The sequence below is a fragment of the Arachis duranensis genome, chromosome 2 (assembly GCF_000817695.3).
Source record: "Arachis duranensis cultivar V14167 chromosome 2, aradu.V14167.gnm2.J7QH, whole genome shotgun sequence".
Classification (NCBI taxonomy): Eukaryota; Viridiplantae; Streptophyta; class Magnoliopsida; order Fabales; family Fabaceae; genus Arachis; species Arachis duranensis.
Window position 1 is genome coordinate 6,286,747 of NC_029773.3, and position 14,755 is coordinate 6,301,501.

Consider the following 14,755-nt stretch of genomic DNA (forward strand, 5'->3'; position numbering starts at 1 on the left):
GTTCACCATTATTGTGATACGATTTTTTGCACCGGATGAATTTTGAATTTTTTTATAGAATTGTTAACTATGACATTGATATATTGATAAGAAAAGGAGGGGGATACATGGCTAGTTATGACATAATTATATATGAGTTTTACATGTTTTATGTGGGATTAGACTTGCTTGGAAGAATTGCTCTGTAACATGACTCCACCTTCTTCTTAGAGGGTTCTTGTTTCTCCTCAATCCCATTAAGGAATAAGACACTTGTGTGAATTGTTGAACTTCAACTTTGACCCTTTTAGATGTATTAGAAGAGCATGATGATGGTGACAACAATAATAGAAATACAAGAAGAGAGAAGTTACCAATGCTTTGATGAACAAATGCTTAATGATATTATAGTAGTGTTAGTCGAAAAATACTTTTGAAAGGATAAACTAATTCGAAATGCTGGTGAGATGTTAGAAAAAGAGTAGAAATCGAAAAAACACACGTGCAAGCGTTAAGTGGAAGTTATCTGATGTGTACTCGATTTTGATATCTTAATAAATCGAGAAGTAATTCGAATAGAGAATTGAATAGCATTTTCGAGTGGAGAATCGAGCGGTTACACAAAAAAAGAAGTTGAAGGCTTTTTTCTGAGTTGGAAATTTATTAGTAATGTTCATTAGCAAAAGAGTGGGAATATTTACCTAAAAATGCGCATACAATTCAGCACCATGCAATTAGTGGTCGCTTGGTCGGTTATAGAAGCACGTTATAAATATTAGTAAATTTTAGGAAATAAGGTTGGAATTTCTCTTCAAAAATACACTCAAGCACACTCATATCCCAACGAATTTATGAGCCTATATTTGAGTTCAATTTCTGTGGAATTTTTTTCTATGTCTTTAATTTTCCATTTACAATTCTTGTAACCTTTATTTTTTTTGTCAGATTTATCTTCAAAGCATACTTTAATTTCATTGTCAGATTTACATTTAAAGTTTTTTTTACTTATTTGCCAATTTACATTTTAGTATCTTTAAGTTTTTTGCCAAAAGTCCTTTGATCCAGTCGGAGGCATTTTAATTGATTTTATTTATAATTCAGTGCAAATTATTTCGATTTCAGTCAGTCTCCTTTTCAAATCCTTTATTTTACACTTCTTTTATTCTTTGGCATTTTTCAAACTTCTTTTCCTATTTTAATACTTGGCTAATTTGAAAATTTTTTATGCATTTAGGTAGTATTTGGCAGAGAGACAGAAATTAAAATAAGTCTCGTGTTTGGTATAGAAGTGTACAGAACTAAATTACGTCTCAGTATTTTGTTTGATTTAAAATAAAACTAGAGACTGAAATGAATAAAATTACAAAAATATTCTTAAATATCAAATAAAATCCTGACCCAAATCCAATTCGGCGGTTCACAATCGCGTCTGCAAGTCTTCGAGGGTCGTGTTGTTGCTCTAGTTTGCGCGCCTCTGGGTCTGCGTCGCCACCATCGCCACCTTGCCGGAGCTGTCTCTCTTGTGTCGGCCATTTCTCTGTCAACAAACCTGGAATCCTCTGTTTACTGATTTGGCCTCATATGGATAAAAATTTCAGAATCCTCATTTTCTGATTTGCCCTCATTTGCTTAAGATTTCGTATTTCTGCTTGATCATTTGTTTAAAATTTCTGCTGCACGTGTTCTTATTGTATATTTGTATATATCTGTTTGTTTCCTTCAATCCCAAATCCGAATATTGGTATTAAGTATAAACTATGTCATTATGCAGCCTGAACTAGATATCAATCTTCCTGATGTGAAATCTCAGGTAAAATTATCTCGAAGCATTTGACAAAATAATCTTGGAACTGTTGCATGTACTTACAAAAATATCATTCACTATTAACATTGATGCTTACTAATTATTCTGTTCTATTATGCAGATAATCAGCCTCAATAATCCTGGAATCTTTGAGGCAAACCAGGTATTGCATTGGTGATCTCATTTTATGACTTGGTAATTTATTGTGTTCCACTTCCTATGTTATACCTCTAGGCTTTAAAAATCAAAATTGATCGAAACAAAATGCATATTTTGCAAATAAATTAGCAATCATAAACATTTAAGTATTATGCCTGATTGGTACCTATGCTAATTCATAAGCATTTGGTGATCTTTAGAATGCTTATGTTATACCACATAGTATGCTTTAATAAATTTCTTTTAGGTTTTATTATCCACTTACTGATTCTCTTGGCCAAATAATGGAAGAAAAAATGTTACAAGGTTTAGTTAATTGCTGTGTCTAGAAAGGAGCATGTAAGAGTTACCATTTGTTATTGCTTTTTTCAGGTCAAAGTTAATTGCTAATTTCTTATATTGTATCTATATTCTTGATCTTAAGACTTAATTATATAATTTGCCATTTGGACTTTGGACATCCCTTATTTTAGATGCTGTGAATTTGAACTTCACATTAAAGTTACATATGATTTTTTTATCGCTGTTCTGATTTTTTTATTACTCTCACGGATACAGCAGCCTATTTAACAATGGTATCTACAAGTAGAAGATCTACAAGTAGTTCCTATAGCAGCGACAGTTCTAATGTAATGGGCGAACGTTTTTGCGAGTATGGTTTAAGAGCTCTCGTGATTTAGTTCCAATTTGAAGTTGATCGAACAAGTTGAAAAACTGCAGAATGAAATTGTATTTCTGAAATTTTTAGCGTTCTTTCGAATTTTTGGTTTTGTAGTTTGTATTGTTTTAATCATAGTACTGGTTTTTAAGTTCTAGTATGAAATCCGGATTGAAACAAGCATATGGATAAATTGTATAAATTAGGTTGCTGTAATGAAATACTCTTTCCTTGTTACTATTGCAAATTATGAACAGAATTATAATTTGTCATTGTCACTTGATTTGAATATTGAGCAACCCATGCATTTGCTAAAAAGGACAACTTTGTGAGCAAAGAACACAACTTAAGAAAATGTAAACTTAAACTTTGTGAGCATCAGAACCTGTTAAATAGAACAAATGCTAAATAACACAATATTGAAATGCTTAATAAGATCATTAATTCAATAATGCTTAGACTCATTATATTGAAATGTTGGGTTAACATAACTAATACCATAATATTGCAGTAAGCATTAAATCACCTACTCAATAGTCAATACATAACAAAAGTTAAGCAATAAAGTCTTTTCCAGCCAAATGTACACCAAATCATAATGACAAGCAATACCCTTTTAACCATCCAATGCATACCAAAACATTATAATTAAGTTCCAACATAATATACTAAACCACATAATAAGTTTCTATCACATATCATAACTTCACATAATGAAATGCACAAAGACAATCTTCTGTGAATCTGACATTCTCCAAAAGTGAGCACACACATGAGAATTCTCAGAAAACTTCAATACAACTTTTACCACCTCATCGACACCGAACCCAAGTTGTGTAAGCTTCTCACGAATCTTAAATGTGTAAGCTTCTCACGAATCTTAAACTTTTCGTATCTACTCTTACAATTTCCTTCAACCAACCTATCAACACTAGCTATCTAAGAGCAAGGATATAAATTATCAAATAAAATTGTTAACCCAAAAACTACCAACCAGTGAACAGTTTAATTAGTCTTGTGGTTGTTAAGAGCAAGATAATCATTGATTCACTAATTAATTTCACTTTCACAAAAGATAAAATAAGAAAAAGACATAAACGAGTCAGTTGAGACCAAGAACAAACAGCTAGTGGGTGTCAATAATCAATTAACAAAAATCACATTGAAATCACTGTGACTGAGCTGGTTATAGCTACAACAATAATATATTTACAAAAAAATTACACAATTTCACATTAAACAGACGTAAATTATGCAAAAAAAAACATCAAAAGTTTAAAATCAAGAGTTGCATAAACATGAATTCTAAAAAAATCAAGTATGACCAAAACCAATTCATAACAAGCACAGCACAAACGCAATTGATGAAACAAGATATGAGAACAAAGAACCAAATCATAGAAGCTATCTATGCATTTATATATTAGAACAAACAACCAAATCGCATTGAAAAGAGAAAAGAAAGATTCTATCTATGCATGTATATATTAGAACAAAGAACCAAATCCACAGAAATTAGGTCACGACAAAAAAAAATGAACGAAATGAGTAAAAAATTTTGGCTACAACTAACCTAGGTTACAGAAGCTATGACGACGACAAGGAGGTGGTTGAACTCGACAGCAACAGGGGAGACTCTGCAACTGGGTTCCTCGAATGTTGTCCTGTGAAGGAGAAAATGAGGACATGAGAAGTGTGTCAAATAATTTTTTGGTGTCATTTGGTGTATGCAATTAAGAAGTGGAAGGATTGTTCACATGGCTCACGTTCGGAAGGGTTGGTTGTAAGTGAAAGTACAGTGGTTACTAGTGTACAAACGGAAAATATTGGATGTAATATTCATCCACGTGGTAACTTCACTAGTTGGCCGCCTTATAGCCTTCCTCCTGGTTATACTCCACCAGTGAGTGGTTTTGTTCTTCCTGTTCGTTTCGGGGGTATAAATGGAGTAAATAATTCTCAAAACCTACAACAGTTTTCGAATTTCTCTCGTAATTATAATGTGGGCTCTACATCGATTGCCTATAATTCTATGGCGGTATTTCACAACATGTAGAGAAAAGTTATCATAATTTAGAAAAAAATAAAAATAAAACTAAGATTTTATACCATGCACAATGTTAAATACAAATTTAATAACAAAAATAGAGTGGTAAAATGGTAAAAAAAATTGGAATGAATATATGCAATAAGTGGTTCAGATGGAACATTATTTTAAAATGGTGGTCGAGGGTCAATACTTTCAGTAGATGAATCATTACGTGAAAATGATGGTGAAAAACTAATGTTTCTAGTAGATAAAACCTTACGTAAAAATGGGGGTGAATGATTGGCCAATATTTTCAGCAAAAATAAAAAATATTTTTTTATAGAAATAATAACATATCGAAAAAAAAAAGTCACATATTTTTACTTTTTAAAAAAATGGTGACTTTTCAAAAAGTTATTATTTTTTAAATAATACCAAACACACATGCTATAACTTTTCATAATTCAAAAAAAAAAAAGAAGCAGCTGCTACTTACCAAATCGAATCTGAGCCTAATTTAATTGCCAAAATGCCTTGGTCACATAGTATCACTGCACTACTACTGTCGTTTTGAGGTGTCTGTGCTAGTGTCGTTTCATAAGTTCATTGTCGTTTAAGTCTTAACTGAGATTTGAGATCTGTGTCTTCTTCTTCATCAGAGTCGCAGAAATCCTTCCAATGCCACTCTCAGATGCAACTTCTTCACTCCCAAACGAACCCTAATGCAAATGGTGGGACCGAAAAGACACTTCCTTCCACTTATCTTAATCTCCGTTACCGCCTTCATCTTCTACACATTCCACCAGTCTTCACTGCCACCACCTTCCGCCCCCGAACTCAACCTCAATTTCACCCTCCAAAACCCCATTCGGAAAAACCCTAACCCTAATTTCACCTTCATCATCAAAGTCCTCGCCTTTAATCGCCTCGACTCCCTCTCCCGCTGCCTCCGCTCACTCTCCTCCGCCGATTACCTCGGCGACCGCGTCCACCTCCACATCTACATTGACCATTTCGCCAATGGATCATCGGAGATTGACGAGAAGCTTAGAGAATCGCACCGGATTTTGGAGTTCGTCGATTCGTTCGATTGGAAATTTGGGGAAAAAGTTGTGCTTTACAGGACCCTGAATGCTGGCTTGCAGGCGCAGTGGCTGGAAGCGTGGTGGCCAAGCAACGATGACGAGTTTGCGTTCGTTGTGGAGGATGATTTGGAGGTTTCTTCACTCTATTACGAGTTCGTGAAAGGAGTGATCATGAATTTCTATTACAATGCCTCCAATTATAGCCCTTCAATCTATGGTGTTTCGTTGCAAAGAGCAAGGTTTGTCCCAGGTACCATGTTTTTTCTGTTTATTTGTTTTCCTAGCGAATAATTCATTTGATTGATTTTGCTCAAAATTGTGCAAACTTATTTTAAATGTTGTTTTGTGTGTGTGTTTTGGCAAGTAGGTGAAATTTTATGTATTGAAGGAATATGGTTTAATCATTTAGATACCATAGACATGGCAAAGTTCTTCATCTATGCTTTATCTGATTTTCTGATCGTTTATTTGATTTTTGAAGTTGTCCTTTATTACTTTCCAATTCTGATGGTGATGCTTGAAAATTGAGAATGGAAGCTGCGAATGCATGCAATTTCACTAGTTGAGTAGTGGGATACTTCCGGCAGTAGGATTCCGTGCTGGTGGCAATCATGTTTAGTATAAGAATTTGATCTATGAGAAACTGGTGTTTTGAGTTTTGATGGAATGGAGTTGAACCTTTTTCTTTTTGTGATGATTATTTGAAAAATGAAAATGGATGTTACAAAGTTGAGAACGGTGGAAGAACTTTGTTGGACAACTTGGTGTAACTTTCTTCTTTTATCTGCTGCCTAAGTAATTATTCTCTGCTGCCTCATTATTTGTGTATGTTAATATGGGTACTGATGGTATTATTGGTTCGGGGCTGCAGGTAAACATGGAAACAAATTACAGTTAGATGACCAGACACGACTATTTTTATACCAACTGGTTGGGACTTGGGGTCAAATTCTCTTTCCAAAGCCTTGGAAAGAGTTCAGGTTGTGGTACGATGGAAACAAGGCAAAGGGAATTAGGCCCTTTCTTGAGGGAATGGTAAATTTCCTTTTTACCGTAAGAAAAAAATTTGTGTTCTTCACTCTTATCCAGTTCTCAGATTTGTTGATTTTAGCATATAATTTTTGTTGCAAAATTCTGTGTAGGTGACTACAGGATGGTATAAGAAGATGGGGGAGAAAATTTGGACACCTTGGTTCATTAAATTTATTCAATCCCGTGGTTACTTTAATATCTACCAGAACTTTCTGCATGAGAGAGCATTAAGTGTTTCCCACAGAGATGCAGGAGTAAACTATGGAAAAAGTGCTGGACCTGATTCTCAATTAATTGAGGAAAGATCTCTGGACTTCAATCTTTTGGAAATGCAGCCTCTCAGCAGTTTAAAATGGTACGATTTTTGTTTCAAAGAAGTACTTCCCAGCAAGGTGGTGACAAACATGGAAGAACTGGGAACTATGCTTCACTCTCTACCGAAACAAGATAGTATCGTTGTAGTTAATCTTGTTGGGGTATCAGATGCAGTAGCTAGAAACTTATTATGTCACTTTGAGAGGCTAGATATCAGGAATTATATATTTATGGGCCCTCCATCTGACTTCTTGTTTGATCTTGCAAGGAGGGGGCATCCTGTAGTTGATATGGACCAATTTCTAAGTAGTGTTGGAGTGTATAAATCGACTTCCAAAGGTCCCAATTCTGTTGCCATCAAGAGTATTTTGGCAAAGGCTTATGTAATTAGAAAGTGTATCCAAAATAGGTATAACACATGGGTGATCAATGGAAACATGCTTCTCAATTCTAACCTCTTGTCCGAATCTAGTGATCTCAATAAGGACTTCTTTGTTGCAAACAACTTGGATTTCTTCTATGCTAAAAGCTCATCTTCGAGTGAGAAAGTTTGGAGTAATGACTTCGTGTCGAAGGTTGTAGCTATGGCAGACTCATTGGCAAGAAAAGATGATGGTATAAGGTTTGTATATGTGGTTAAAAAATTATTGGAAGAGAGTGGTGCTAGGATTGGAAGAGTTGATGAGACTACCTTTGGAATGAAGATTTGTTCTGATGAAGTTGGCAAATCTTCTTTTGAGGATAAAAAATTGGTACATTGGTCAACTGTGATGGAACTAGAATCCGTTCAACAATGTCTTGAAGAGTTGAATTTATGGAGTATAGACAGTGATTTATCCTGCACAGCAGTGGTATGTCACAAGTCATAACATTTTGTGGCAGATAGAAGTAGATTTACATTTACATTTTATCTCTTTCTATACCTTTTTAATGCCAGTTTGGCTTACACATTCTTTTGCTCATTTTGTATCATCACTTGTAACAAAATTAAGCTGGGCATGTGAGTTTAGATGTGTTGGAATTAATTTCCTGAGCTGCATTTTGTGTAGTAGTAACCTCAATGAATTCGAGTTGTTCCTTGTATACAAGGTTTACCTTACATCACAGTCATTCATGTTTCCTAGTTTCCTATGCTTATTTAGGATTTGGAGCATTCTTGAGTGTTGTGTGGCTGTAAAACAAAGACTACCACGAAACTAAGCTCTGTATTTAAACAGGGATGAATATAATGAACTTGCCAATATGATGAACAATATTTGGTTTGCATTACCTAACAGAATTAGAGGTAAATATATGATTACGTTTATTCAAAATTAATTGTGTCCTCTAGAATTGATTTTGGGAAAAGTGAAAGCTTGTTAAATTTTTTTAATAAAAAATTATAATCAATTTTAACTAAACTAATTTCACAGAATTATTCTACCTTTAAGCAATTCTACAAATCCAAAACTATTAAATTAGTCACTTTAGTTCCTAATAAAATTTTAATTCATTAAAATTTTTTGAAAATTACTTTCATTCAACATATTAATCTCTTTGTCGTTTTCAATTAAATTTTTAATATGAACAAATAAATTTTAAACAAATTTTATTATAAGAAAATTACATCCCAAAAAAAAAAATACTATAAAATAAATTAATTCTTTTTCGTAATAATGAAAGATCAATCCATCCCACAAGAATAATTCTTAAAGATTTAAGAATAACAATATAAAACTAAATTGGGTTAATTTAGTGGTTAGCTCACTAACCCTTTTAAGCAAGTGTTGGTAGATTAATTTTTGTCTTGTCGAACTGAAAAATACTGTGAAAAATCAAAAAATAAGAATAAAGATATATTAAAATTAAAATTATTTGAAAATCAATTTGAATATTTATTCTATTATCTTTCTTTCATTCATACACAACACAATTACATCATAATACACTTATTTTTACATTAACATGAAAAGTTATAGTAGTAGTTAAATTTCACTCCCATTACTTAAATGAGTAGAAAATTGACTAAAAATCATTATCTTATTGTTTTTCCTTAACAATGTTTCTTTGGATCACACTTCCTTGGGTCCATTATCTCATTCTCAACTATCAACTGCATAGAATAAATAACAAAATTGGCTAAAATAAAAAATTAATTTAAATTGCTCTAATAATTAACTGACTTATTTTATTTAAATAAATGTCAAAAGTTTAAATTTGACTTTATATATTTAGCAATTTATTTATCAATAATAAATTCTTAAATAAATTTTAGATACCTAACAAATTAATTATCAATCCTTAATCCTTAATCCTTCAGTTAGGAAGCAGGGTGAAAAAAAAATTTGGCTAGAGGAAGTGAAGTATGACACCACCATCATTCACACCACACTGCCACAAATAAAACAAAACAAAACTATTGCATAGTGTTAGTGTACAGTGCTACTTCCTTCACTAATTCATCTTCTCACAAAAATCAGAAATACCAAACGACGTCGCATTGAGACACAGCTTGTTCCAATGGCGGACCCAAAGATTTCGGCGTACTACCAAACACGTATGGCGCACTTCGGTGCAGTCACCAACGACTGGCTCGCCCAGGCCCAGTCCGCCTCCGTCATCACCACCACCCCACCACCACCATCTCCGCCACCAACCGCCGCAACTCTCTCCGATCCCAGCCACCAGAAACCCTCGTTCTCGGTCATCGACGAATTCAACCGGTGGCGGAAACAGCCCGACCTGGCGGAGGCCGTCGCCGCAATCCGCGCCCTCGCCGCAGTCATAAGGTCGAGCATGGCCACCACCATGATGCAACTCGAGATCGAGCTCAAATCTGCTTCCGATTCGCTCAAGGTTCGTAACGAATTTTCTGTTTAGTGGTGAAAAAAAAAAGGACTTGTTTTGCTTTGAAGCAATTAAGTTCTGTTCTTTCAGCTCCTTTTTATTCTCTTTTTATTCTCTGCTTTTGGGAATGTTTTTCCGTTCTTCTGAAGAAAAAAAAATGTGGAATCCCAAAATAATGAATAAATTTTTAAGCTATCTCAAGAAGTTTTGGATTGTAAAGTTATTTTGCAACTGAAACAAACAAACAATTATTTTTGTTTTTTTTTCAGCTTATTCAAAATTTCAAATGCACCCTTTAGCTATCTGCATAGTTATCACTTGTGTTTGGTACCTTGTACTTTAGTTTTATTTTGTTTTTGTTGGAAAATTTACTTATTCTATGCATAGTCAATTTAACATTACGGTTCTTGGGGTGCTCATGGTTTGTTGTTCATTTCTGAATGTGATTATGTTGAAAAACCTGAATTGAACTGGATTTGAAGTAAGTTTTAAGTAGTAGAAAAGAGGTAGTGGGACTGGCTTTTTTCGAATTTTCGGAACTGTTGGTTTTGCTGGTTAATTGTTGACTAAAATCTTCAATGAGGTTTTGCAGTCATGGGATACAACCTCTATATCATTGACAGCAGCATGTGATCTGTTTATGCGGTATGTAACTAGGACTGCTGCTTTAGAATATGAAGACTTCAATTCGGCTAAATCTCGCTTGATTGAACGTGCCGATAAGTTTGGCGAAATCTCATACACGGTATGCTACTTAAATGACTGATGAGTTGGTTGTTCTCCAGTACAACATGATCTCAGTTACATACTTGGTTTCCCATATTGTCTTTGTTTTGCAGGCTCGCAAAGTCATTGCAATGCTGAGTCAAGATTTTATATTCAATGGTTGTACAATTTTGGTTCATGGTTTTTCCAGAGTTGTCTTGGAAGTTCTGAAATTGGCAGCACAAAATAAAAAATTGTTTCGGGTTTTGTGCACAGGTTTGTGCCATCCTTCTCCTGTTAGATATTTATGCCTTGGATTAATCTCAAGTTTTTGGTCCTTATAACTTTGTTCATCACCTCAATTTCTGGATTTATCTCATTCTAATCTCTTGGATGAAGTCCATATCGATGTTGTATTCAATTTTAGTAAATCATGTCAAGACATCAAAATTTCTTTTTCTTTTTCACTTAAATTTGCAGAGGGGAGACCAGATCGAACAGGGTTACGGTTGTCCAATGAATTAGCCAAGCTGGATGTTCCTGTGAAACTTGTAATAGACTCTGCGGTGGCATATACTATGGATGAGGTGGACATGGTATTTGTAGGGGCAGATGGAGTTGTCGAAAGCGGCGGTATAATCAACATGATGGGCACATACCAAATTGCAATGGTCGCAAAGAGCATGAGCAAGCCAGTTTATGTAGCAGCTGAAAGCTACAAGGTACACTTGCTCCATACAAAATTTATTATAGTATTTCAGTTGTTAGTTTAGATTTTAGGATTCTTGCAACCTTTATGTGCATATCTAACATCAATAAGAAAATTCTACCTTTGTTCTTTAATGCAAATTTCTACATAGCCAGGAGGATTGTGTTTGATTTTTCTACAATAAGGTAGAACATAGTTGAATCTTTAGGGCATTGATCAGATACAAATGTTGATGCCGCATTGCTTGTAGGTAGAACACCATATGACTTGAGTATAGTGTCAAATGAGCAAACATTGCTGTGAGAAAAACAATCATTAAGGCTGCGTTTCGCAACTAAGTCAGAGTAATACGTGTGATTACACGCCTTATATAGGCCTATGAGAGTAACTGATATCTAACTACTTAACTAACTGATTTCCCTAATACTCTGCAGTTTGCTCGCCTTTACCCGCTGGATCAAAAGGATTTGGCACCTGCATTGCGCCCAGTTGACTTCGGTGTACCAATTCCATCAAAGGTAGAGGTTGAATGTTCTGCCAGGGATTACACTCCTCCTCAATATCTGACTCTGCTCTTCACAGATTTAGGTGTTCTTACTCCATCTGTTGTTAGTGATGAGCTTATCCAGCTATACTTATAGTCTCTCTCATCACCATCCATGTACAATTTTGTTCATGTTGGTCCCATTTCAAGAATCAAGATCATTTGTATCTGATCATGATAACAGTTTTGTAACAACTACTTGCATTGCCAACTTCAATATATAAATTGGGGATCATAGTGTTTCCATTGTGTTTTAGTAGATTTTGCATAACCTCTGAAATTCTTTCTTTTGGGATAAACAATGATCGAACTATATATTTTTCTGTCATAGAAATTTTGATAATATCATAAAGTCACTTATTCTAAAAGTTTAAATTGATAGATAAAGATACATATATAACTATATACCTTATAATTACCATGTATTTGGTGGTTAAAATTGAATTAATTTTGTTTTATATAGTTGTGTTATGGAGATTTTCTATTTTACTGATCCTCGTAGAACTTGCTAAGTTGTGGAAGACTTGAACATAGTATACAACCACTCGCTTGTGCTTTTTAAGAATTTATTTTTTCAAGCTAAAATGTAGTTAATAATATATATCATTTGAATTTGAATACTTTTTAAATTTGTTGACAAACAATCAGGTGAGATATACATTAAAATTAGTTATCAATATATAATACATATTGAAATGCAAAATATTCATTAAAAAAATAAGTTAAATTACACATGTATTATACATAAAAATACATGATGACTAATTTAGTAGTTGATTTTTATTTGCATATAGTATTTTTGATAAATAAATAACTAAATTTTTTATAAGATACATTCATAATTTTATATTTATATTTATATTAATTAAATTTGAATTTTAAAATAAATAATAATTTATAGTTGTTATTTTATTTTATTGTATACGTATTAAGTATTAACTTTTCGAATTAGTAACCAACATAACAATAATACCTCTTAAAGAATTCAAAGTTAGATACTATTTTTCTTTTGGAAAAAAAAAACCCCTTTTATCTCATATTATGTCTCTTCATTAACGTGAAATTTCAAGATATTTTAAAAAGCGTTACGTTGAATTGGATTAATCACCATGATGATATCATAAAACTAGTTTTAAAATTTCAATTGTGTTCCTTTAACATAAAATGTGTTTTTTTTTTCTTATATATAGGTAGCATGCTAGGCTTTTTGCCATCACCATCCATTCTTTTCTTTTCACTTTATATTTACACAATGCGAAGAGAAAGCCATATATAATTTTACAGAATCTAAGAAGATATCATAATTCCATATAATTGGATCTCATGGCCTCTATATATATAAGTCTGTGGATCCCACAATTCTCCATTATTATGATCTTTTCTTCATATGTGCAATAAGAACTAGTTTCATAGATATTGTTGTCATTTTGATCGTCCTTATTATTGTGAAAAGAAAATGTAACACATCATGCAAGAGACAAGGAAATAAATTAATAAAGAATGAAAAATGCTTATTTATTAGTGTAAGAATGAAAATTGAAACGACAACAACACAAAGATCATCTTAAAGTTAATTTTAGTACATACTCCTTTTTATTAATAAACTCATTTATATTTTGTATAAGTAGAATTGTAGAATCTTATCTTATATTTTGGCATGCACCAGCATGTGTTTAGATCAATGAAAGAATTATTCCCTAATCTTATATATAATTCTCATTGTTTGATAGATTATACTCTTGGATTAATTAACATATTGGGATGGATACCTATATTATGTCCATATATATAATTAAAAATATCATAAGAAATATATTACACATCAATTTGCGTGAGCAAGAAATAAAATACATATTAATTAATTAATGATAAGTAGTTTCTAATTCTCAATCAATTTGAGCAAAGGACTTGAAATGTTGCAACAACCTAAGGTTTACACATAAAATATAACTTCTGATGAAATTTATTACAAGTATTTTTATTCCATCATATATATTAGTACATGTTATAGTAATTATCATTATGATGACAACAGTACTTATACAACTGTAGTAATATTTTGTTAAAATTAAAATAATATTTTTAATATTTTAAAAACACTTCTTAATTTGAAAATTATATAGCCAATATGATCAAAAAGTGTTTGAGTGTTGATTTTGTTGTTGTGAAAGGAACTTGGATCTGAGGTCAGCAGCATCAACTTGTTCATCAAAGTGATTCTCAGGAATCCAGTTTCCACTCTTTGGATCTCTCATCCAAAAAATTTCATCTTTATTTTTATTATCATTTTTGGCTGATGATGATTGTGACTCACTCACCATCCTTGTTGCTCCCATTTGAAGCTCCACATCTTTTGCTACAACTCCATAGTATCTCTTCCTCCTGCTACATTGGTTATTTCTTTTCATCATTATAACAATATTTTCAATTTTTTTTGTTATATGTACAGACAAAAAAGAAAGGAAGAAGATTTGAACATATGTATCATCAAAATTGAAAACTCAGGTGCAGTCGACTTCACGTGAAGTTGATAGCTGAAAGTCGTTAGATAAAAATTTAGTCAAATCAGTTAAATCATTTAACGACTCTCAATTATAAACTTCACGTAAAGTTGACTGCATATGAATTTCCACCATCATGAAACCATTTAATCCAAAAGACTTAACGTTTTGTGTAAACATTCGGTTAAGAATGTGACAAAAATAACATATAATTATAGATAGAAAAGATGTAATTAATCTAAACATTGTGAATACATAATATTTTTTTCATTCTCTCAATATAAAATTTTACACGTACATTCAATCACGTAATTAATATTATTATATTAATAAAAACAATTATTTTTTATTGACACACAAACGATCATTCTAAAAGATGGATATGATTGTACGATTGTGTAATTCAGTG

General features: G+C 32.7%; 2 protein-coding genes and 1 long non-coding RNA gene across 3 annotated transcripts; all 3 read left to right on the forward strand.

The window, feature by feature from the left end:
• Window positions 1-1,395: 1,395 nt before the first annotated feature.
• LOC107473211 (uncharacterized) lies at window positions 1,396-2,859 on the forward strand. Its single transcript, XR_001588928.3, has 3 exons — window positions 1,396-1,789; window positions 1,905-1,946; window positions 2,501-2,859. It is a non-coding gene; the product is annotated as an uncharacterized LOC107473211 (long non-coding RNA).
• A 2,312-nt stretch (window positions 2,860-5,171) lies between these two features.
• Window positions 5,172-8,314, forward strand: LOC107473205 (uncharacterized). Its single transcript, XM_016092756.3, has 3 exons — window positions 5,172-5,964; window positions 6,586-6,749; window positions 6,857-8,314. Exons 1-3 carry the CDS (start codon window positions 5,352-5,354, stop codon window positions 7,928-7,930), a joined length of 1,851 nt encoding a protein of 616 aa, XP_015948242.1. The 5' UTR covers window positions 5,172-5,351; the 3' UTR covers window positions 7,931-8,314.
• A 1,123-nt stretch (window positions 8,315-9,437) lies between these two features.
• Window positions 9,438-12,101, forward strand: LOC107473206 (uncharacterized). The gene is made up of 5 exons (XM_016092757.3): window positions 9,438-9,896; window positions 10,480-10,632; window positions 10,727-10,868; window positions 11,073-11,314; window positions 11,736-12,101. Exons 1-5 carry the CDS (start codon window positions 9,561-9,563, stop codon window positions 11,940-11,942), a joined length of 1,080 nt encoding a protein of 359 aa, XP_015948243.1. The 5' UTR covers window positions 9,438-9,560; the 3' UTR covers window positions 11,943-12,101.
• Window positions 12,102-14,755: the final 2,654 nt, after the last annotated feature.

What these genes read in the sequence shown, in the direction of transcription:
- LOC107473205 (XM_016092756.3), top strand. Translation starts at nt 5,352, where the DNA reads ATGCAAATGGTGGGACCGAAAAGACACTTCCTTCCACTTATCTTAATC. An exon ending in AAGAGCAAGGTTTGTCCCAG is followed by an intron (nt 5,965 to 6,585) that starts GTACCATGTTTT and finishes TCGGGGCTGCAG; the next exon opens with GTAAACATGGAAACAAATTA. An exon ending in GGCCCTTTCTTGAGGGAATG is followed by an intron (nt 6,750 to 6,856) that starts GTAAATTTCCTT and finishes AATTCTGTGTAG; the next exon opens with GTGACTACAGGATGGTATAA.
- LOC107473206 (XM_016092757.3), top strand. Translation starts at nt 9,561, where the DNA reads ATGGCGGACCCAAAGATTTCGGCGTACTACCAAACACGTATGGCGCAC. An exon ending in CTGCTTCCGATTCGCTCAAG is followed by an intron (nt 9,897 to 10,479) that starts GTTCGTAACGAA and finishes GAGGTTTTGCAG; the next exon opens with TCATGGGATACAACCTCTAT. An exon ending in GTTTCGGGTTTTGTGCACAG is followed by an intron (nt 10,869 to 11,072) that starts GTTTGTGCCATC and finishes TTAAATTTGCAG; the next exon opens with AGGGGAGACCAGATCGAACA.